Source organism: Chamaea fasciata, unplaced genomic scaffold, assembly GCF_029207755.1.
Source record: "Chamaea fasciata isolate MVZ Bird 193981 ecotype frontalis unplaced genomic scaffold, bChaFas1.0.hap1 SCAF_24, whole genome shotgun sequence".
In the NCBI taxonomy this organism is placed as follows: Eukaryota; Metazoa; Chordata; class Aves; order Passeriformes; family Sylviidae; genus Chamaea; species Chamaea fasciata.
This window is the reverse complement of record NW_027094109.1, coordinates 6,057,780-6,079,918: the sequence shown is the minus strand read 5'-3', so window position 1 is coordinate 6,079,918 and position 22,139 is coordinate 6,057,780. Positions and strand designations below refer to the sequence as shown.

The 22,139-nt window shown below is 56.4% G+C and overlaps 1 protein-coding gene across 3 annotated transcripts in view; it reads right to left on the bottom strand.

Annotated features, from left to right (window-relative positions):
• DSCAML1 (DS cell adhesion molecule like 1) overlaps nucleotides 1-22,139 on the bottom strand; it is a 91,647-nt gene that overhangs the window by 66,089 nt on the left and 3,419 nt on the right. For all 3 annotated transcript variants that reach the window (XM_066203668.1, XM_066203669.1, XM_066203670.1), the window contains exons 2-3: nucleotides 17,040-17,357; nucleotides 14,575-14,721 (exon numbers count right to left, since the gene is read on the bottom strand). In XM_066203668.1, coding sequence (XP_066059765.1) covers nucleotides 14,575-14,721; nucleotides 17,040-17,357 — 465 coding nt within the window. The remainder of the gene's footprint in view (nucleotides 1-14,574; nucleotides 14,722-17,039; nucleotides 17,358-22,139) is intronic.

The following is a 22,139-nucleotide window of genomic DNA, read 5'->3' as shown; positions in this document are numbered from 1 at the left end:
TTCATCACGGATCATCGTTAAGGTTCCTCCCCAGCTTGCAGAGATGCCTCTGCTTATCGTAAAACTCTATGCAGAAATTTCAGATTAATTAAAAGCTGTAAATTGCAAAGCCAGATGCGATAACTCACACCTTCACCCTTCAAAAAAAAAATCAAAACAAAAAACATAAACCAACCAAAAACCAGGAAAATGAGAAAAGTGTGAAAGTCCCTTGGTTTATAGCAGGGCTGTCCCCTGAGATGGGTTGAGCCCAAAGCCACTGTGAGTCACATCCTCACTGTGACCCAGCCAGCGCTGCCATCGAGGGTGCCCAGAGACACCTGGCACGTGGCAGGGAGTGACACGCACATCCCAGGTGTCCCTTCCTGGTGGCACCACGGTGCCACCCCAGCCAGGCCGGTGACAGCGAGGGCCACCCTGGGGAGAGCTCCATGCCAAAGGGCCCCTGGGCAGGAGGGGAGCCCCGCGGCCACCCAAAATTCCATCCGGCCAAGCTCTGCTGTCCCCGGGGCCGGGGCAATGCCGGCGGGAGCAGGTCCAGCCCCACCGCCCCCACAGCGCGGAGAGGGGACAGACGCCGTCCCCCCCGGGGCCGGGGACGCTCTCCCCGTGCCCAAGGACATTCACGCAGCCGTGCCCACCATCTGCTCGCTGGCAGCGCTGCCAGCTCGGGCTCCAGCGCCGTGGCATTGCTTGAGCGCAGGCACGGGGGTCACCCCTGCTCCATACACTGCCTTGCCGGCACTGCACCCACACCCCAAAAACTGCCCTGGGAGGAGGAAGAGGAGGTGTTTGCTCCTGTTCCCCGCAGTCTCCAGCTGCCCGCAGCTCTCCTGCAGGCTGGTTTGAGTGGTGCTCCTCCCGCTGCCCTCACCCCATCACTCCTGGACGCTCCAGGAGCGGGGCAGGCAGAAACATCCCCTCCCTTGCCGAGCTCCCACTCACTGCAGATCTCTTAATGCATTTCTTGGCCAAGGGTGAGGAGATTAAACACTCCGTAGAAGGCGAGCTGACACAAGCTGACAGACCTGAATCTTCTGCACATGCATAAGTGCCAGTCCTCATCACAAGGATGCTCATTTGCCAGCCTCATACCTATCACTTGGGCTGGGAGTCAATCTAAATAAAGCAAATTCACTTGTTCTGAGGGGGAGAGGGAGTCACTGGGCTGTCATAAGGTTGAACTCAGCTGGCATCATTCTAAAGTGGAAGGTGCTGCAGGAGCAGAAAGCCGAGGGTTTCCAGCCTCCCAGCAGTGAGGGGAAGGAAGTTTTGCTCTGCTTGAAAGTAGCTGAGCCAGGAGAAACCAACAGCCCCAGGCACAGGCTGCGAGGAGCTGGGCTGTGGAGTCACAGAATCCCGGCCGAGGTTGGAAAAGCCCTCTGAGATCATTGAGTCCAACCTGTGACCTGTCCCCATCTTGTCACCCCCTGAGTGCCACATCCAGTCCTTCCTTGGACACCTCCAGGGATGGGGACTCCAGATCTCCCTGGACAGCCCTATTCATGTGCCAGAGGTGAGAGTGGAGCAAAGCCTGGCACATGGCTGACCTCCTGCTCCCCTGAGCCAGCCCTGCCAGGACAGCAAATTTCACCCCGTTCCACTCTGCCACAGAGCCCAGCCACCCCCGGAGACTCAGAGACTGGTTTGGGTTAGAAAGGACCTTAAAAATCATCCAGTTCCACCCCCTGCCATGCGACACCTTCCACTAGACCAGGTTACTCCAAGCCCCATCCAACACTTCCTGGGAAAGAGGATCCACAACTTCCACCCCTCTCCTTCCTTCTTACCCTCCAGCGCTTGGTTGCAAGGATTAACACTCATTTCCAATGAAGTTTTCATTATTTTCTGCTCTCCTTCTTTATTCCCCAACTCATTTGCATTACAAAAAAATTAAACAAAAGCTGCTTTTTTGAATCTCCACTCATTACTCCCATTACATTTGTTAACATCATTATCTTCAGCTGAAGATGGCAACTATTATCAAATGTTGCAGAGCTGCTGCAGACCTCTTGCTATATTACTCTGGAAAATTGCTTTAATGCTTATGCTTTTAGTGGTTTGAAAAAACCAGCTATAGCATTAGAAGCCATAAAGAAGATAAAAACGTGCATCATTCGATAATACATGCGTTTTTTTCCCCCTTTGCACTGAAATATAAATACACGGAGGTAATGCAAGATGCAAAAGCTCTTCCTCCTCTTCAGTGATCCAGTAAGGACCCTCTGATCTGACCCTCACTGTCTCTCTCTCTCCAACACTTTCCTTCAGGAAAAGTCATTATAATGAAAGCGGGGATCAAAAGGAAATAACTCTGAAGAACAAATAGTTCAATTTTTCCTGATTTCGGCAAAACATTTCTGAAGAAGGGGAAAGGCCCAGGGCGTGGGTGCTGAATCCCTGGATTTAGCGAGGAAGGAAAGCCCCAAGGGACAGAGCTGGGCAGGGCAGGCTGAGGTGGCCCTGGCAGAGGGCTGGTGGTCGGGAGGGGTCTAATGATGACAGAGATGTCTCAGGGTCCCGCTGCCTCCCACTTCCAACCAACTTGGTTATTTTGAACCAAAAAAAGAGGATCACAAAAGAACGAGCTAAACACGAGTGCGCAGAAGCTGGAGAAGAAAGACTTGGCAGGGCAGAGCGGAACTGGGGCTTCCAAATCTCCCTTCCAAGGAAATAATGTGTCCCCAAGGTCACCAGGAAAACAAAATAGACAGAAGAAATCCTTCCCTGTGAGGGTGGGGAGGCCCTGGAACAGGGTGCCCAGAAAAGCTGTGGCTGCCCCATCCCTGAGAGTGTCCAATTCCAGGTTGGAGCACCCTGGGATGGTGGAAGGTGTCCCTGTGGACTGTGCTGGCCCTCACCCAGGCCATTCCAGCTCTGAGGATGGGACAGCACAGCTCAGGAGCTGGGACTGTGCACAAATCCCACTCCAGCATGACCAGGGCTGATTTACGGCAGCTGCAGGAGAGGTCAGAGCTTGATAGGCTTTCATCGATCAGTTAATTAAACCCAGGCAAAATAAACATAATGAACGCAAAAATTTACAGCTCCTGCCACGGGTTCAGGTGCAGCTGGAGCTCAACCCACCCATCTTCTCTCCTAACAAGCCGGGGCAGGCTGGGCTTTTGAGGGAGACCCAGACCCCGCTCTGGAACGGGCAGGATGTGCTGCACTCCTACCTGCAGCACAAATTATACCCCTAATGAGAGCAAGCTGCCAAAATTGAGGCTAAACCCTAAAAAAGAGGTGCCAAACCCTGCCAGAAAGGAGCCCAGAGCGTGTCTGTCCCCCAGCACAGGCCCTGGCACGCTCAGAGGGCGGCACGTGAAGCGTGACACCACAATGACCTGCTTTAACCACGCGCCGGTGCAAAACTCACACAGCCCCTGCTGCAAGTTCACGCTTGGCCACACAGCCCACGAGACCCACACAAAGAGATTTAAATTATCACTTTGTTTTCCATCAGGCTTTTGGTGTTGACTTAAGCTGCCCAAACAAATAATTACGGTCTTATCTCCATCACGCAGCAGCATTAGCCACAATTCATCATTTTTAGCTTGTTTTGGGCATTGTGTATATTTGGCTAAATAAAGAAGGAACCCAGCCATTCCCATCTCGTAGGACCTGGCATTGCAAGATGGGCACTTGGTTAAATCTGCTCCTGACTAGAACAAAAACGAAATCTCCAAAGAACTCTGCAGGAAAGAGGAACACGTGTGTGTTTTTAACAGCTTCGGGAAGTGAGCCCAGCAGATCTGCAGAGCTGAGGTGCAGAAACGATGCTCAGTGGGGGCACACAGGGGTGTGGTCCATACCCTTCCCCAGCCTCAGGCAGGAGATCCCCCACCAGATTTCCAGCTGTGCTTATGCAGCTGCAAACTGGAGTCAGAGCCCTCGGCACCCAGAGCACTGGAGGAGCCAAAACCTGGCTCACCCGGAGAGCCAGGCCGCAGTTAACTATAACTCACAGGCAATTCCCAGATAAGACACGACAGGTTATGCCAGAGCTCTGCCAAGAAAGATCACGGAGATGATTATGAAGTTAATTCCTGACACCGGCGGGCGCGTGTTGTACATCCAGCGGATGCAATAGCCATAGCTCCTGTTTAAACACCGGGACGTGCCAGGATGTCGGATCGATTATACAACAGCCGAGTGCAGGGAGCAGTGCTAAGCACATGGACACGGTCCAAGGTGCAGACAGAGTTCACCTGGGGAAGGCAGCAATCACCTCCCTGGAAGGAGCTGCTTGAACCCTGCCTGGCAGGGGGAGATCCCACCCAGGCACCCACAGCCGCGCACCTGACGGCCATCCCTGGCCCAGGGGGTGCTTCCCGAGCCCTGCAGCCTGTGAGCGCTGGCACTGTGGCACAGCTTTGCTCCCGGGATCCGCACGGGTGTGAAACAAGCTGTAGAAACATCAGCGCTGCTCGGGGGGCGGCTGTGAAACCGCAGCGCCAAACGCGGCTGCGGCGCCAGGCTCCGGCAGCCCGAGCTGACAGCGCCGGGCTGCACGCACAGCACACGGGCTGTGCGAGTCACAGGGACACCGAGTGACACGCCAGGGCCACCTCCAGGGCCGGCCCCAGCTCCTGCTGCCGGCGGCACGCTGCTCCCGTCCGCTGCACAGGAGAGCTGCCCTGCGGGGAGAAGCAGCTCCAAGCCGTCAGTCTGGGGCTGAAGCAGGGTCTGGGGAATGCAAAGCCATGACCAGCACGGAGTTTTCATCTCAGCCACCAGCAAAACTGCCCAGGGATGGGGAAACACAGAGCCATCCTTCCCCTTATCCCCCAGGGATGGGGAGACACAGGCCTGTCCTTCCCTCACTCCCCAGGGATGGGGAAACACGGGCCTGTCCTTCCCTCACTCCCCAGGGATGGGGAAACTCATCCCAGATGTCCCCATCCCATCCTTCCCCTCGACCAGCACCGGGATTATTTCCATGCCTGCACCACCATTTGCTTCCCCAGCCCCGTGACAGTGTTTACAGCCCTCCACAGTGCCAAGCTCCAGGCACCAGGCTGGCTTGGGCAAGAGAAACCACATCTCCTCAAGCTGAGGCTGCCTGTGAAGGGTCCCCCTCACTAGGGATGCCTGGCACGGAGGGAAGAGCGGGCACGGGGAGGATGGGGAGGGGCGACCGCACTCAAGCAAAGAGGACCCAGCTGGTTGTGACATGCTCAGCCATGAAAAATTATAGTTTTAAAGCTGCTTTCAGTGGAAAGACCCAGAACAGGCAATGGAGGCTCTGGAAAGGAATATTAAACACTGCAGAAATAAAAGGTATTGCTCAAGAGAAAACATAACAAGGCTGAAACCCAGCGTGGTGCAGCCTTCAGATGAAATGGAGATGAGCTGCGAATGAATTGCTGCTCCCTCTTAAGGGAATTTCTGGCTTTTTAAGGAGGGAGGGCACACCCGTCCTTCCCGGCCTCGCCGAAGGGTGAGGGTGGGGTCCAGAGATGCTCTCCAGGGCATGTGGAAGCTCCCTGCATCACCACGCCAGGGAATACAGCTCCCACTGGGCCCTGCCATCCTCTCCATCACCGGGAGATCCAGCTGGGCACCATCCCATCCCGGGGAGGGCCTGCATGCAAAAAAACCCAGAGACCAGGAGTCAGGGCAGAGCCTGGAGCCCCTGGAGCACAGCCAGGGGAGGGTGGTCACAGCCCCAAGGCTGCCAGAACTCCAGGGGAGTTCGGAAAATGCTCCCAGGCACAGGGTGGGATTGATGGGGTGTCTGTGCGGGGCCAGGACTTCGATGGTCCTTGTGGGTCTTTCCAAATCAGAATATTCCACAATTCTGTGATCCCCCGCAGATCCCCCAGTGCTGCACAGGTCCTGCCATGCCCCGGCCTCTCCACATGCCCCATTTCCTGGTGACATGTTACACGAGAATCTCAGTTTCCAGCTAAAAATAACACCAGTTTCTAACCCTCGAAGGTGCAGAAAAACGTGACCTCTAAAAATCCCGAAACTGAAAGGCAAAGCAAATGAGTCCCAAATTTGTCTACGCTATAAACGTCAATTTCTTTTTGAAAGAAATGAATGTTTTTGATGAATGTTTTCTTGAATGCCTGCTTTTGGCAGTGCTGCCATCTGTGAAAAATCTCTGCCACGCTCGCTATTAAGATTTCATTTCCAAGAAGAGCTCATAGCTGCTTTAATAAATGGTTAAAAGATTGTCAGGGGTCCAAAGGGCCAGCAGCTTGTTTACCACAAGTGGCTTCTGTCACCAAGCAAAGCACCTTTGACTGATAAGCTTAGAGCCCGCCAGATCACACGCAGCTTCCTCCCAGCCCTCAACGAGCCGCACTTTGAGAAGCACTTTAGCAATGTCGGGCACTTAGGAACCTAATCCCTATCGACTCTGAATGAGATTTACAGTCCTGAATGGCCAGCTCGCTTCGGAGAGGTCCCTGGGTCACGCCGAGCCTCGCAGGGGTTTCACTCCACATCCCCCAGCCGTGCACTGGCTTTTTAACACCACTCATTAACAAAACGCACAAACCCTCACCCGGGTGAGCCCCCGGGCCGGGCTCTTCAGCACCGAAATCCTTCAGCAAGGGGTGAGGGCACATCCAGCAGCCCCAGCCCGGGCTGTGCCCACCGGCCCGGCACTGGGGAGGCCCTGCAGACCCCAGAGCAGCCCAGCCCTCCTGAGGGCTGCAGACCCCGAGCCTGGGGAGTGTCCGTGCCACAGCCAAGGGCAGGGACCCCAGGAGCCTCCCCTGAGCGTGCCAGCACCAGGCCTCCACGGCTTATGAAATGGAGTCCTGAAATGGCTGGTGTATTTGTAGATCCTCTGCGTGACTGAATCAAGAGGAACAATAAGATCTTTTTCCAGATTCGGCAAACATCAGTATAATAAAAAAAATTAATTATATGCTTGAACACATGCACCAGAGCAATGCCCTGTATTTTCTCCTAATTGTTCTCCAAGCCTTGCAGAGCCACATTTAAATAAAAATGAAGCAGTTATTTAAACCGCAATTAAAGATGGAGCAATTTATTTTTAAACTTGAACTACCGTCAGCAGAGCAGGAGGGGAGGCAGGGGGGCTGCACTGGGACCCCTGGTGCCACGCAGGGCAGACTCCACCGGCCGCTGGAGCCACACTGCTGCGAGAAGGAAGGCAGAGGAACGGAGCAGAGACTTCCAAGAGCCCCACAAAAGGGCGCTGGCTGCTCCCTCTCCATCCCACAGCTGCCCCTCACCGGCACAGACCACAGCAGCCCGTCCCTGACCTCACAGTCCCGGTGCTGACACATGAGGGACGAGGATTTGGGTTGTAGCCCCTGGGAAGTCTCAGCCCTGGCTCCACAGCCAGGATCAGCTCCTCCCCACCTCATGGGTGGGGGGGTTTGGGTGTCATCTGCACCACTGGGCTCCTTTCCTTCCGACCAGGGGCTCGTTTTTTTTCCAACCAGGTGCCCGTTGCCACAACCCCAGGTTCTGCACCCCAAAACCAGCCCTGTCTGCCCCAGAGAGGCGCCCAGCAGCCAGCCTGCCATGCCCAGAGCAGGGAGCACCCTCGACAGCAAGAGGTGGCTGGGAGGGAGCTGGGGAGGGAGGGAGGGAGGAAGAGCAGCAACCACAACAAAAACCCACCCTCTCTTTTCATAAGACAGCAGAATTTATCAGCCTGCAGCCCTTCACATCTGTCTCCTCATACAAAATGAAAGAGGCTTTGAAAAACAGAGGAGATGAAATAAAGCCGTCTGTGTGAGGAAGCTGGCATCTCTGCCACTGTCACTGTCACCATGGCAGGAATAATGACCGTGATTGTTTCTGCATCTGGGGATGTGTGCGGCTGCACGGGGAGGAGGGGGAGGAAGATGCACACCCACAGCTCCCCCAGCCCCGTCCATGAGCCCCCAGCCCCATCCACAGGCCCCCAGCCCCGTTTGGGATGAGCTGGCCGGGGCACAGCACAAGATGTGGTGAGTTCAGCTCTGCTGCAGCTCCCCTTCCTCCCTCCCTCCCAGGCCCCAGGGGCAGGTGGCTCAGGCTCACACAAACATGTGGTTTGGGAAGAGGTTTGACCTGGACAGCTCTCACATCACTTGGCTTTGCTGTAGCAATTACTGCCCGGGCAGGCTGCGCTCCCGGGGGAGACCTGGGGCGGCAGGACAGGAGCCAGCAGCGGCTTCTCTCTCCTAGATGACATTTAAATAGAGGTATAAAAGGACAGAGACTGGGGCTGGGCGGAGAACCTGCACATGCCAGCAAACCCATTTCTCAGAGCTGGCTCCGGCATTTTACTGGGATGGTTCTCAGGATGATGCTCTGTCCTGTGCAGAGCAATGAGCTGAATTTCAGTGGGTCCCTTGCAGCTCAGGATATTCTGTTTCTATTCTGTTCTAGGATTTTTAAGTGGATTTTGGAGCCAGCCCCTTCTCCCCAGGCCACCAGTGGAGTGCTCCAGGAGAATTCTCTCTTGTCCCCAACTTCCTGGTCAGTGCCTGAAAAGCCTCAGTGTGCCACTCAGTGTGACTGGAACGATGTATCCCAGCACACAGAGTCACCCTGCGACTCAGGAGAGCCAGCAGAGCCTTCCTCCACTCATCTCCTCCAGCTGATCTCTTCCTCCTCCTCCTCCTGCTCTCTGCACTCCAGGAAGAGATTTACAGCCCACCTGCCTCCCGTGGGATCTCCAGACCCTCAGGCATCCATCCCATCCTCTGCTCGATGTTCATCCCTGCCCTAGGGCACAGCTGCTCCCCAGGGAGGCTGGAGGTGCACTACAGGACGGTCCTGGCACAGCTGTGGCTGCCCCTGGATCCCTGGCAGTGCCCAAGGCCATGCTGGACAGGGCTTGGAGCCACCTGGGACAGTGGGAGGTGTCCCTGCCCACGGCAGGGGTGGGATGAGGTGGTCTGAGGTCACTTCTATCCCAAACCACCCCATGAGCCTATGATCCTTTCCTCTGCTCCCAGCCAAAGCTTCCCTTTCCTGCAGACGCTGCCACAGCACAGCAGAAGCTGCCAACAGCTTTGGTTTGGGACAGCCCGAGCTCAGAGCCACCAAATCCCCCCCGGGGTCCCGCTGGAGGGCTGGGGAGGCCGGGAGCCTGTGGGATCCGGGCACCAGGAGGTGACACGGGGACTGGGACAGCCACCTGGGCTCTGGCAGCGCCCGGGCTGCTCACAGGCTGCTGTTTACTTGTTGTGGTCCCTGCGTGTGCCGTGTGTGCATGCGTGTGGAGATTGTCTCCAACGTGACTCTGCATTATCAGGGCTATAATGAGTCCTTGTTAAAGTGGATTTGATGGAATAATTATATTCCAAAAAAACCTGCGGGAAGGCGCTCTCCCCTCTTAAAGGGCAGGATCATCAAACGTTCTCGCCACATTATTTGCAGTCACACCTTCTGCTGCATCTGCTCCTTTTAAAATCTCTAACTCCAATCTGATCTGAATATATAAATCTGAATTATCACAGCAAAAGGAGATGTGCTCACACCTTTTTTTATCTGTTGCCATGGCGATTAGATAAAATTCACGCCAAGTCTCTGGGGAAGGATGAAATGATTTCAGACAGAATCTCACCCCACTTGGTGAGAATAACGCCTGGAGCTACTTCCCTCTGTAACAGGTCTGGGCACATGTCGCAGCCAGAGAGGGTGGCAAGGGGTGGGGGAGAAGCCAGGACACCTTTGGAGATCTCGAGGCCGACAGGGGAAAAGGTTTTGCAGCACCTGCAGACAGGGAAGGACAGGACGCCGCTCGCTCCGAGCACACCAGGCGGCTCCGCGTGCGGCTCTGCCCGTCCCCGGCACAGGTGACAAAATCCGACTGAAAAGGCCAAGCCTTGTGCCCAGCGCTCCCTCTCGGAGGGGATTTCTGTGCCTGTGTGGGGGATTTCTCCCCGCACACGCCGGGAGGGAGCCGGGCAGGCGGGGACAGCTGGGTCCCTCCTCTCTCAGAGCGGTCACAGCCACCACCAGCCCAGTGCTCAGCCACAGGGGACAGCAGGGACACTCAGTGTGGTGGCCTCATGCCTGGCACGCTCCAGCTCACAGCCTCCTGCTAGAAACCAGCCGGGGTCATCCCGCATTCGGGCCCAACCAACCCAAAACGCCAACCTCCAGCAAGTCCTCTCTGCCCCAAACCTCTCCGCGACGCCAAACGCACAAACAAGGGCGGCCTTTGGCCTCGCCGTGTTTATCCTGTCCCAGCTTCCAGCTTTCCCCCGGTGACAGGAGCCTGATGTCCCCCAGAATGAGCCCATTGACACAAGGACAATGCCGAATTATCCGGGTCCTGGCTCCTCTGCCCCCTGGATCATCCCCCCCGTGCCCCTTGGCACGCAGTGCCCGCCCAGGGGGAATGCTGTGCCCAGAAACCCCAGAAATCCCAGAAATGAAATCCCAGAAATCCAGCCTCCTGCCTCGTCCCTGGACTCACCACGTCCTGGGATGGATTACAGCGCAATTTGTGTGCAGTTCCACTTCTGCAATTTCAGAGGAAAAAAATGCAGCAGTGGCGAGGTGCAGCAGAGGACAGCCAACATTTTGGGGGGGATTGACCACATGGAACCACGAGGAAGCTGCTGCTTTCATTGCCCACACCCCTGAAGAGCCGCTGAGAGGAGTTTAAGGACCCCAGAACCAGCCTTGGTGACTTCTGAGGGTGGGACAGAAAGGTCCACGCGGGTCAAGTGAAGCTCACAGCTGCAGCACCACAAACAGATTAACTCAGGCAGAGATATTTTGGAAACTCCTAAAATGCTCAGCCCACAACGCACACAAAAACACCTCTAAAACTTCACAGAGCTCAATTTTTTTTTTCAGCTCCTTCCTTCTGGCAAGCTTTACGTTTTGCTTTCCAGAGAAAAGGCTTTGTGGATAACCAGTGACTAAGTACATCCTCATCTGCGCAGCCCTCAGAGGATTTGCATTAGGCTGGTGACAAAGGCAGCACCCTTAGAAACGCTGGTACCTTGACAAGTGCTCTATTTAGATTTTTTTTTTCCAACACAACCTATCAAGCACACAACACTGAAGCAGCAAATAACAGCTCAGCTCTGGGTTTGCCAGGCTGGTAACACTCACTGCCTCCAAATCCCACTGCCCTCGCCAGCCCCAGTGCTTTTTCCCACTGGCACAGCCTGGACAGGTGACATTTGTGCCCAGCAAGGCAAAGCTGGGCACAGTGACACAGTGGGGAACAGTTTGGTGCGAGTCGACGGGCATGTGGGTGCTCAGAGGGTGGCAAAAGCCAAGCAGTGCCCAAATGAACACCTTGCAGCTGAAATTGCTCAACCCCCACTTTGTGGTGTCACGAGCAGCTCCCCGTGCTGTTTTTTGCAAACAGCAGCTGGACAGGCACCCCAGGGGTGCCCCCACACCTGGGCTCCACACTGCCACCACTGCCACAGGAAATGACACTAAATTAATCGAAGAAAAGCTGTTGACGACGTTGGGTTCTTAAAGCACCTTGCGGCAGGATTTTCTCACTCTTCTCCATGGAAAAGGGGTGAAGGGTGTGTAAAACTGCTCAGCTGCTCTGCTCCCATCCAACACCTCAAATACACACCAAGATGCACCAGGAGCAGCTGAGTTTGAGGTGTGATTGTCCCCCCCGGGCCCTGTCCTGTCACAGACAGAGCAGCAGAGCCCTGGGAGCCGGGCTGTCTGTGGCTGGGCTGGAACACGAGGCAATATTGATTCTGATGCGAGCACCAGCAAGGCAAATGGGTTTTTGAAAATCCTGTAATTTCTCCGCGACCCCTGACTTCTCTAAACACACAGCAGCACAGTCAGGTGGGCACTGAACAGAAATGAGCTGCACTAATGATGATTTACGTGCGGGATAACCTGCCACAGAGAGTTTATCCTTGATTTCAGGGTATGTTACGGTGTTGCCAAGTTAACCAAACAGCACAGCTCGTCACCCCAACCCCGGTGGGGGAGGCAGCAGCTCTCCAGCTGGGCTCTCACCAGCAAGGCACCACCAAGGTTCTGCACCCACCAAAAGAGCAACAAGGTTTGGCTGAAAAGATGTGAGAGGCTGGGAGCCCTGAAATCCCAATTAATATATAAAAGAAGACGATTCAGTCATAGAATTAAAGAACAATTTGTCTTGGAAGAGACCCTAAAGTCCACATTGTTCCTCCCCCTGCCATGGGCAGGGACACCTTCCACTGTCCCAGGCCCTGTCCAAGCTGGCCTTGGACCCTGCCAGGGAGGGGGCAGTCACAGCCTCTCTGGACAACCTGTGCCAGAGAGGAATTTCTTCCCAGAACCCGAGAAAGCTCACAAAAGGTTCCCCCCAGCCACATACGGAGGCAGAGGTTGAGTTCACAAGAGCACCCGCAGGGGAAACACTCCTGCCCCTTTTTCTCAGCTGCAGGTGTTTTGGTTTGGTTGGGGGAAAGACATTTACTATGACAACATCACTTAAAAAGAGCTTTGTGCCACCAAGAAGTCTGGATGGAGGTTTTTCCTGCTCTGCACATCAGGACTGTTCCTCCCCTGCTGCACCTCGAGCTGCTGGGAAGATGCCCAGCCTTCCACAGGGAGCACTAGAGCAAAGTTTCGGGGAGAGCGGCGGGTTTGGCACGCTGGAGGCAGGAGAGAACAGCACGATCCACAGGCAGCTGTGAGCTCAGCTCAGGTGCAGTGCTGCAGCCCTTGCACACCCCTGCCCTCCTGCACAGCAGGGTCTCACCGGGCAGAACCCACACCAACAGGGACCACGGGGCGTCAGCACCACATCCCAGCCCTCCTCACCTCCACCCATCCCCTCCCCTCATCCTCCTCGCTCAGAATCAGGGCAGACGCAGAGGTTCAGCAGAGGTCAGGGAAAAACATATTTTTGGTAACAGCAAAGCCAGTTTTAGCTCTAACACACCAGCAACAAAAAAAATAGGCTTCAGGCAGATACTATATTTGTAATCCAACGGCAAAACATGTTTGCTTGTGTTGACTCTGCACTGTAACACAATTTATATGTTCTGTCTTTAGGGTAATTATTGCTTTAGAATGTTAAAATCGTTCCACCCTAATTAAATCATCATATTAAAAAATCCACTGCCACAGCAAACTCGGGAACAAGTCTGGTTAAGATCACGCGAGTGCACGGATGCTCAGTTGGCAAACCTGCTGCTGAGCCCGTCGGCCACACGGGCTCCATCCTCCAGAATCCCAGAACAAAGGATTCCCAAACTGCGGAGGAAACAACAGCCCGGGTTGTCCTGCTGATGGACCTCGTGTCCCACCCATCAAAGGCACCAGCCCACAGCGGGCAGAGCATCACCTGCATTGCCCAGAATGCATCAAGAGCATCACCCGGGCACCTCAGTGCCCCAGGGCATGGGCACCACCAGCTCCTGCCTCCCACCCACCACACAGAAATCCACCTCGTGTTCCCACATCCACAGGAAGGCTGGCAAGGGCACGGTGCCACCGTGTCCCCACTGCTGCCAAACGGTGCCTGCCCGGGCACCGCCAGCCCAGGCACTGCCAGGCACGTGGGCTGTGCTGGGCCAGCACCTTGGCTGCACTCAGGGGGCACAGCCCAGCAGCAAGAGCCACCAGAGCCCCCAGGAGAACAGGTGAAGCACTTTGCTCCTTCAGCTCCCCCTGCCAGCCCCAGCCCCGCTCCCCCTGGCCTCTGCCCCCCAGCGCAGCGCTGAGATGTGGAGCAGCGCCGGGATTTCCTGACCTGTGAGCAAATATCAAGCGCAGAGCTCTCACTTCGGCCAAAATCCTTTAATTCCCTCTGGATCCCGCGGGGGAAGCAGTTATTGATTGCTTTACTACCAGTTCACACACACGGGGCCGGGCAGCCAGCGCTACCATCAATAGCGGCTCTGCCCGGAGCCACGAGGTCACCCCGGAGCACGGGGACATGGGGCTGGCCCCACGCTGTGCCCAGAGCCTGCCACAGCCAGGCAGGAACACCTGCCAGAAAACCACAGGGAAACACCCGGGGAAAAACACCTGGACCTGCAGAGTCCCTGCGTAGAGAGGAGTGATGCTGTCCCCTCCCACAGCCCCTTCCCCAGGCAGGGAGGTCACCTCTGAGCAGGACATGGCCCAGGCCACCAGGCAGGGACATGGCACGGGCAGGACAAGCAGGTCCCATCACAGGCAAAACGGAGATGATGGCATTTTTACCAAGGTCCTTTACCCGTGGTCGAATCAGTTGTGAAAATTCACAAGAAAAGGTGGAATTTTGACCAGAGCATCATCCTGAGAAGACAAACACCAGCCCTGACTGCAGGAGTCAGACATGGGCAGCACAGGCAGGTGCTGCCCCTGCTGTCCCAGTGCCAGGTACCCAACACATCCTGCAGAAACCAGGATGAGGCATGAGTGCTGCCAAAATTACACTGAGCGTCCCTCACCCATGGGACACACGGCCAGAGCACCCAGGGGAGCCTGGACACCACACCTCTGCTAACACCAGCAGCGCTTTCCAGCCTGGAGCTGCAAAATCTCCAATAAAACCCTTTGCTGGGCAGCACAGGCACAGGCAAACAAGCCAAAACCAGACCCTCCACGACAGCAAAAGTCACACAAGGCAAAGCAGGTCAGATTTCCAAGAGAACAGCGCTCCTCTCTTACCTGGGATGATAGAAACGGTGTCTTTCTCCCAGGATACAACGCTAACATATTCCTGCACTGAAGAGGGGATGAGGCACTTGAAAACAGCCACGTTTCCACGCATCGACCTTTGGTCCTCCACCCGAACGGTGTACGGTTCCCTGAAAACTGTGGAGGAAAGCAGATGGTTGGTAGCATGACAGTGCTGGAGGAAAACACACTTCCTTTTGCTAGAATCCCACGTTTCCCAAACAAACCAGCCCACCCAGCCACACGCTGCTTCCATCCCAAACACCTTCCCGGGGAAGGGAGGGATTCTCTGCTGGGGAACGCGGGGCTGGGTTTGGGACAGAGGGACATCAGGCCCAGGTCCTGCTGCTGGGACCTGCCCCAGTCCCCAGTGTCATCTGAGCTTGCCAGACCCAGTGTGGGGCACCAATGACAGTTTGTAGTTGTACTGAGTATTTCACCTCTGGATGCTGAAATTGCACCCTGGGACAGACAGCCCGTGACACAGAGCCTGGGACCCTCCTAAACACACTGCAGGAATATTTAAAGCAAGCAGGTGACAATTTTCCAGGCCGTGTCACACGTTCCCGGCATGTGCCCTATTTCTCAGGGAGATGCACATCCCTTTGACAGCTCCGTGCTTCTCCCTGGACCGGCAGCAATGCTCCAGGAGCACCTGCTGGGTCAGGTGGGCCCACCTCAGCCTCTCCAGCAGCACAGACACCACAAACTCCTGAAATTTAAGGTAGCTGAGGGCAGCTCCCTCCTTACTGTGACAATAATTGTGCCCTGCAGGACATGGACACAGCTGCCATCATGACAAATGCGCGTTCCCTTTGTCAGGGCCAGAGCAGGAGCAGCTCAGCAAAGCCCTCAGCAGCCCCAAAGGAAGGTGTTTTCCCGGAGCGGGAAGTCCCTGTGGGCATGGCATCCCACACCTCGCACAGCCAGGCCAGCAGTGAGAGGGTGGCCGCATTTCCACCCTGATTTCCCAGGATTTCAGGGCTCCCTGCTCAGAGATGTGCCACCAGGGCACGGGGAGAAGCCGCCACGGAAAGAGCCAAAGCAGATTAACTAGCAAAAGCTTCCTTAATCACCTGGAGCTGAGGTTTATTCACAGGCTTTAAAGGCCAGCAGGGACCGTGAGGAGCATCCTGAATGCTGCCTGCCACCACGAGCTGGGAACAGACCCTGGGCACGGCCCCGCTGCATCCCTGACCTGTGCCAGCCCCACAGCCAGGGCTCCAGGCTTTTCCTGCCGGCAGGAATAACCCCCAGGAGGGCAACACACAGCCACACCCAGACCACTCACACCTCTCCCCTGGCTGGAGAAATTTGCTCCATGTGCTCGCCAGCAGCTTTCCCAAGACTTCCAGAGATTTTTTTTTTTCCCTCGCATTTTCAGTTTCCACTGCATTTTATTTAATTGCTTGCTTTCTCCAGCTGTAATTGGCTCTCCGTGCTGCACTGCCATTAGAAAGCACCGGAGAGTGACTGGGATGTGGGATGGCCAGGAGGGAGCAGCAGCTGGAGAATGTTCCACAACCATTTCCACTGCCAGAAAGGAGCTCCAGGAGCTGGAGACGTCCTGGCGGCCCCTCTGGACATCCACATCTCCTGCTAACAGCGAGGGAGGCTGAGCTCCCAGCCCGACAGCAGGGCTGCATTCAGTGCTGGATGGAGACGGGGATGAGGGCCAGGATTCCCTCTCTGTGATCCCAGGGCAGCTCGGGGATCCCAGCAGAGCCAACCCCGCCGTGCCCACGCGGGGAGAGCAGCAGCTCCATGTTTACTACACCCCATCTGCTCCTCCACCACGCTGTGGTTTATAGGTAACCCAAGAGTGCTGGTAAATAATTCACTCTGCAGAAGGGGGTTAATACCAATTTACTCCCCAGTACAAGGTATTAAAATAAAAAACCCTGTAGTCACTTCTGTCACGTTCCCTCTGCTAGCCCCACTTTTAATAGGTTACATAATGAAGCCATTCCTGGGCTATTAGCCCTCCTCAGCCTGGTCAATAATTTACCATAATGGCTTTTGGAATCAGCTCCTTGCCATATTCCTCCCTTTTATTTTATTTATTTAATTTTTTGGGGTCTTAATAAGCCCTGGCAAGCTGAGGCTGGGTGCTGCAGTGGGAACCGGGCTGTGGGACACTGAGGGGGCCCCCAGCACGGGCAGATGTGGCCCAGCCCCTCCCACAGCTGGGAAAAGCCCCTGTAAGTGGCTGGATGAGACAATCCCGGTTCAAAGGGAGAGGAGCTCTCCTGCCACCAGGCTGCAGCCACACCACGTTCTGCAGACACTCTGGAGACCTCCAAGCTGCACATCCCACCCAACGCTCTGCCCTTCTCCCTGCTCCATCCCGGTGCAAGAACCCAACGCAGCCGCCCTGGTTCTGCACTTGATGGACCATCAGGGCAGGGAGAAACCAGCCCCTTGTGCAAAGCCCAGCGCCCCCAGGGAGCTCCTACCTGCTTTAACACGGATATTTGGGCTCCTGATTTTGCCAGCCGAGTTCTCTGCAGTGCAGAAGTAGTCGTTGTCGTGGATAAAGCTATTGAAGGCTGATGGCGAGAAGGGGTAGAGCTGCAAAGTCCCATTGGCATGGACATGCCGGATGTGGGGCACATCGTAGATGTCGTCACCTGTGGCCAGGTACCACCGAAGGACGGCGCTGGGTGACCCTGCTGCCGGGCAGGGGATCACCACCCCCACTGTGCTGGAGAAGGTGACCTGCTGCAAGGAGTCGTTCACAAAGTAGAGGCTGGTTCCAACATCTTCAGCGCGTGCTGTGGACAAAGCAGAGGCCACAGTGTCGGGGGGCTCACTGCAGGGATCTCCAGCCCTGGTGGCACAGAGACCCCCCTGGCACAGAGAATCCCCTAGCACAGAGAGTCCCCTGGCACAGAGACCCCCCTGACACAGAGACCGCCCGGCACAGCCCCCTGAGCCCTGCGTGCCGTGGAACAGGGGAAAGCAGGAGCATCCAAATACGGCTGGGAGCACACAGGCCACCTTCACAGGCCAGCGCTCCTGCTGCCAGCACGGATCAGGGATCACAGGCGCCTCGGCAGGGCAGCCAGGGGCTGTGCAGGCCAGGACGGACACCCCGGGCAGCCCCCGAGGCTTCCCCAGGGGCGCCCGGCTGGCTCTGAGCACCCACAGCCCTGAAGACACCACGCCAAGCACAGCCACCAGCACGGCTCCTCCTGCCAACCCTGACATTCCTGGGATCCCCCATCCAGCGCCCCTGGGTGCACCCCAGCACAGCAGTTTCAACACACCCCGTGCACATCACTGCCAGGCAGGGCAGAGACCTCCCCTGCCACCCCGCCACTGCTTCCAAACCAGGAGAGGGGCTGGAAAACCGGGATCAGAGCTGCTCCTCTCTCCCAGAGCCACAGGGAAGGCAGTCCAGAGCCACCCTGCCCTCGGCCTGAGCTTCTCCTGGGCATCCCTGCACCATCCAAAGGAGGACTGAGGCGGGTTCAGGGACACAGTCCAGGCAGAACTTGTGGCCTCCTGCATGCCCAGGAGCAGCTCTCACTGCTGGAGAACAGAACTTCCCATCTTGGGAAGCAGGGGATGGACCTCTGCACCCAACTCCCGCGGTCCCTCCTTCCCGCTCTCCAGGACCACGAGCTCCCCCTTCCCAACCCACGCCGGCAAAATTGGCTATAAATAAGGATGAGGAGGGCCCCAGTCACTTAGATCCGCTTTCTTTTTTTAGCCACCCTCTTTCCAAGTGGGCGGAAGGACAGGGATCTGGGAAGGGCCCTCGGCGGGTGTATTAATAGCTGCGGCTGAGCGCACGCCCGTGGTGCCGCAGAGCCAATAAGCAGATCAGCACCGTGCCGCCGGTTCAGAACGAGCCACGGGGGACCCTCCCTGACCTCGATTCCTCAACTTGGGGAGGAGGGGACGGCAGCAGGGGGGAGAAGGAAAGCCTCACCCGCACGCCTCGGCTCCGCAGGCGGCCGCTCGCCCCAGGAAGGGCTGGTTGAGTGGCCGTGGGCACTCAAGTGTGGCATGGCCTGCTCCATCTCCGTGCCAAAGCTTCTCCAGCCGGATGCTGCCCATCCTGCCTCAGAACTGTGCCACCAGCCCTGTCCACACTGTCCTCAACAGGCTCAGGATGGACACCCCGAGACACCTCAGCCCTTCTCGGAGCAGAGTCCTCTCCATCTTTCTCAACCTTGTGTCTCTTTCAGCATCTCACTCTTGCTCTCTGTGTGCACTGCACAGAATCGTCCCCAAAAATGACCAGGTTTCCTCCTGTGCCCACTCAGAGCCCCCTGTGCCACGGAAGGGATGAGCTGATGGTGAGGTCCAGCTGGGCCACCACACGAGACAACCAATTTAGAGGCCACAAAATCATCTCCTTGTCTCCCCACGCACCAATTCCCCGTGTCCACACACAGGTGGAAGGAGACAAAGCCATTTATTTTCCCCTCCCTGGCTGACAAGCACCACAGACAGACGGACTGAGGAGCAAAGCTCCAGCCGAGCCTTTGCAGAGCCACGGGGCCACGGCTCGGCCCTGCAGATGTCATTTTGTGACATCTCCAGGCTGGTTTGTCGTCATGAATCAGCATTTCCCTTCATCCCAGCAGCGCGGTGCTTCTCCCAAATACATGAAAGGGGGGGAAAAACGCACATTTGCAGGCAGAGGAAGGGAAACAAAGCCTGCACGAGCAGCACAGAGCTATTTGTGGCTGAGCCTGAGCTGAGCAGAAGATGGCTGGAGCCAGGGCACAGCAAAAGCCACCTTCAGCCTGGCTCTGGACCAAGGACATCTGGCTGTGCCCCGTGCTCCATCCAGGATCTCTCCCCAGATCCCACATTACAGCTTGAGAAGGCTCCTCGAGCACCCAGAGCCTGCCAGGGAAACATCTTCATCCTCAGCAGAACCAGGAGGGCTCAGAGCTGGATGGGTGAGGGGCTGAGGCGAGGAGTGGAAAAATACCTCATAAACAGAGAAATTCAGATTACCCATAAAGCTTTTTCGGGTCAAAGGGGGAAAGGGATTTCTAATAGAAAATGGAGGTTATGGGATTGGCAATAGTTATGTGACAGACGTATAGAGTTAAATCCCCATAATCTCCTTTACCATTTAGCATTGAGCACCATCCTAATTCCATGTTTCATAAAACTGTCTCCAAATCACTGGGAGAGATTAAAAATTTAGAAATAGCACAGCAATATTTTTAAACCAGAAATCACTGGCTCACATCTGGTCAGATGTGCTGACCCTAACCTACATATCGAGGGCATTAATTCACATGAACCTGAAAAGAGGAGGCTGGGGGAGCTGAGATGGAACAGTTGCTGCTGGGAATGCAGCCTGGAGCCCAGCCTGGCTCCAGCTGGGAGCTGCGCCGAGCCCAGCACAGGGCCGGACACTCGGGCTGCCTCTGAAAGGCAGGTGTTTTAAGTTATCAGAGCTCAATCTTCCTAAATTGTGGTAAATTACAACCTAGAGGTATTGAAATATTAATATCTCTATTGGAGCTGGGAGAAGCAAGTCATTTTGCTATCATCCCTTCGGAATATTTACCAGTCTTGGTGGCTGGACTTCCCAAACTCCAGCACCTCCAGTGACACAGCAAAGCACTGGGCAGTTCTCCAGCACCTGCTTGCTCCAGAGAGGGGCCACAAGCTGTCCCCAGGATCTGTCACCATCTCTGGGAACGGTGCAGGTGTGTGATCTGCAATGCCATCACTGTGACCTCCCCAGCAGCACAAACCCCCCCAGGGAAGAGCCCGTCCTTTTCTAAGAAGCAGATTTAGGAGCGGTCTCAGACAAGAACCGGCTTCGTGCCAGCCAGGGCTCTTCCTCCTGAGATAAGAGGCTTTTCCTGCTCTCCCTGCACGTCCATCACCTGTGCTGGCAGCACACAGCCAGCCCCGAGCCCACCCAAAGCCACCAAGTCCCCCAGAGCCCAGCACGGTCCTTTAGCTGGGTGGAAACCTGGCAGAGCCGGGAAAATGCTGAAGAATTGGTGCTTTGAGGGGGCTTATGCCACCCCTGGACAGGCACTGCACTGGAGTTCACATTACCCCGCTTTTCTGAGACCCCCTTCCCGATCCTGGTGGTCTGGGTGCCCACCCCAGCCCTCCTCCAAGGCTGGTGAGGACCTGCCGGGTCTTACCCCCAGGAAAAACCCCATCCAAAGGGGCTGGAGGGGCCGCCAGGGTTTCCCCAGCCCCCGGCTGAGCCGGGCTGCAGGGATGCTGAGGAGAGCAGCAGGCTAATGGCCACCTCGCAGCTCATTTATTATCCTCATTAAGGGTGTTTGACACCTGCCCTGTTCAAGGAGAAAGGGAACCAAAGCCTGGCACGCACCGGAATTACAGGTAGGTGGCAGGTCCCGATCGTTCCTCCGTGCCGGAGAGAGGACAGCAATCCCATCACACACTGCCTGCAGGGCCGGAACGCTGGAGCAGCCTCCGGCTTTCCCCTTGGAAGGAACGAGCTTCCTCCAAGCCCTCATCGCCAGGACACCCTGAGCAGCCTTTGTGCTAACGCAGGGAGTGACCTTGGAGTTGATGGAGCGAGAAGTGGCACTTCCCAGCCCCGTGGAAGGGATGAGGAGGGAAGCGGCCGAGGCTGGTCCCTTCCAAGGGGAGCTCAGAGGTGCTGGCAGAGCAGCACATCCTCCGGGATGTCACCTCCCCACCGTGTCCCAGCCCAAAGGGTTAAACCGTGACTCCCCCAGGCTGTGCCCCTCAGGGACGGGTCTCAGGAGGGTGGAAATCGTGTCAGGAAATGCCAAGCAGGGCCTGGGGCGTTCAGCTGGTGCCCAGCACAGCAGCAGCTGTGGCAGGTACCTGCCACAGCATCTTCCCTGCCCTGGCACTGCAATTTGGCTGCCACACGGGTCCCACCCCGCTGGCACAGCCCCTCTGGCTCGAGCCCCACGGCCCTTCCCGACCTGACAAAGCAAAGAGGGAGCAAAGGAGAACCTGCCTCTGGTCCTCTGTGGGTAAGGGCACGGCTCAAACACGCTCCAAGCGCCTGCTCCTTAACGAATCTGCATGGAAATTAAGGCCTGAACCACCTCCAGCAATTACGACAGCACCCAGGCTGAGGCTGTAACCCTTGCCTGGGAAAAAACCCACTCTCCTGGCTGGATTCCTCCCGTGGCAGCTCCTGAGAGGTACCAGCCCCACCACACCATCCACACAGGGGCTGACCCAGAGCTGGACATCCCCCAGCCCTGCCCCACCTCCCGGGCCCCTCAGCCTGGGGACCCTCAGCCTGGACCCACAGGTGAGGGCCTCTCCCTCCCCTTCCAGAGCCCACCTCCATGCCTTGGCCATGCTGAACACAGCGCCTGAGGCCCCAAGGGGACATCTGGTGACATTACCCAGCCAGAGTGACAGCACTGTGTCCCCAGGGAGGTCAAACGAGTGAGCATGAGGGGTGGGCAAGGGGACACACCAGAGGCCACACACGCCTGGCCTTGGGCTCCCTCCTCAATGGCCAGGCCATGCTCCCAATGGATCACAACACACTCGGTGGCTTTGCAAGGTGGAGACCAGGACTCCCACCATGCAGCCAACAGGAG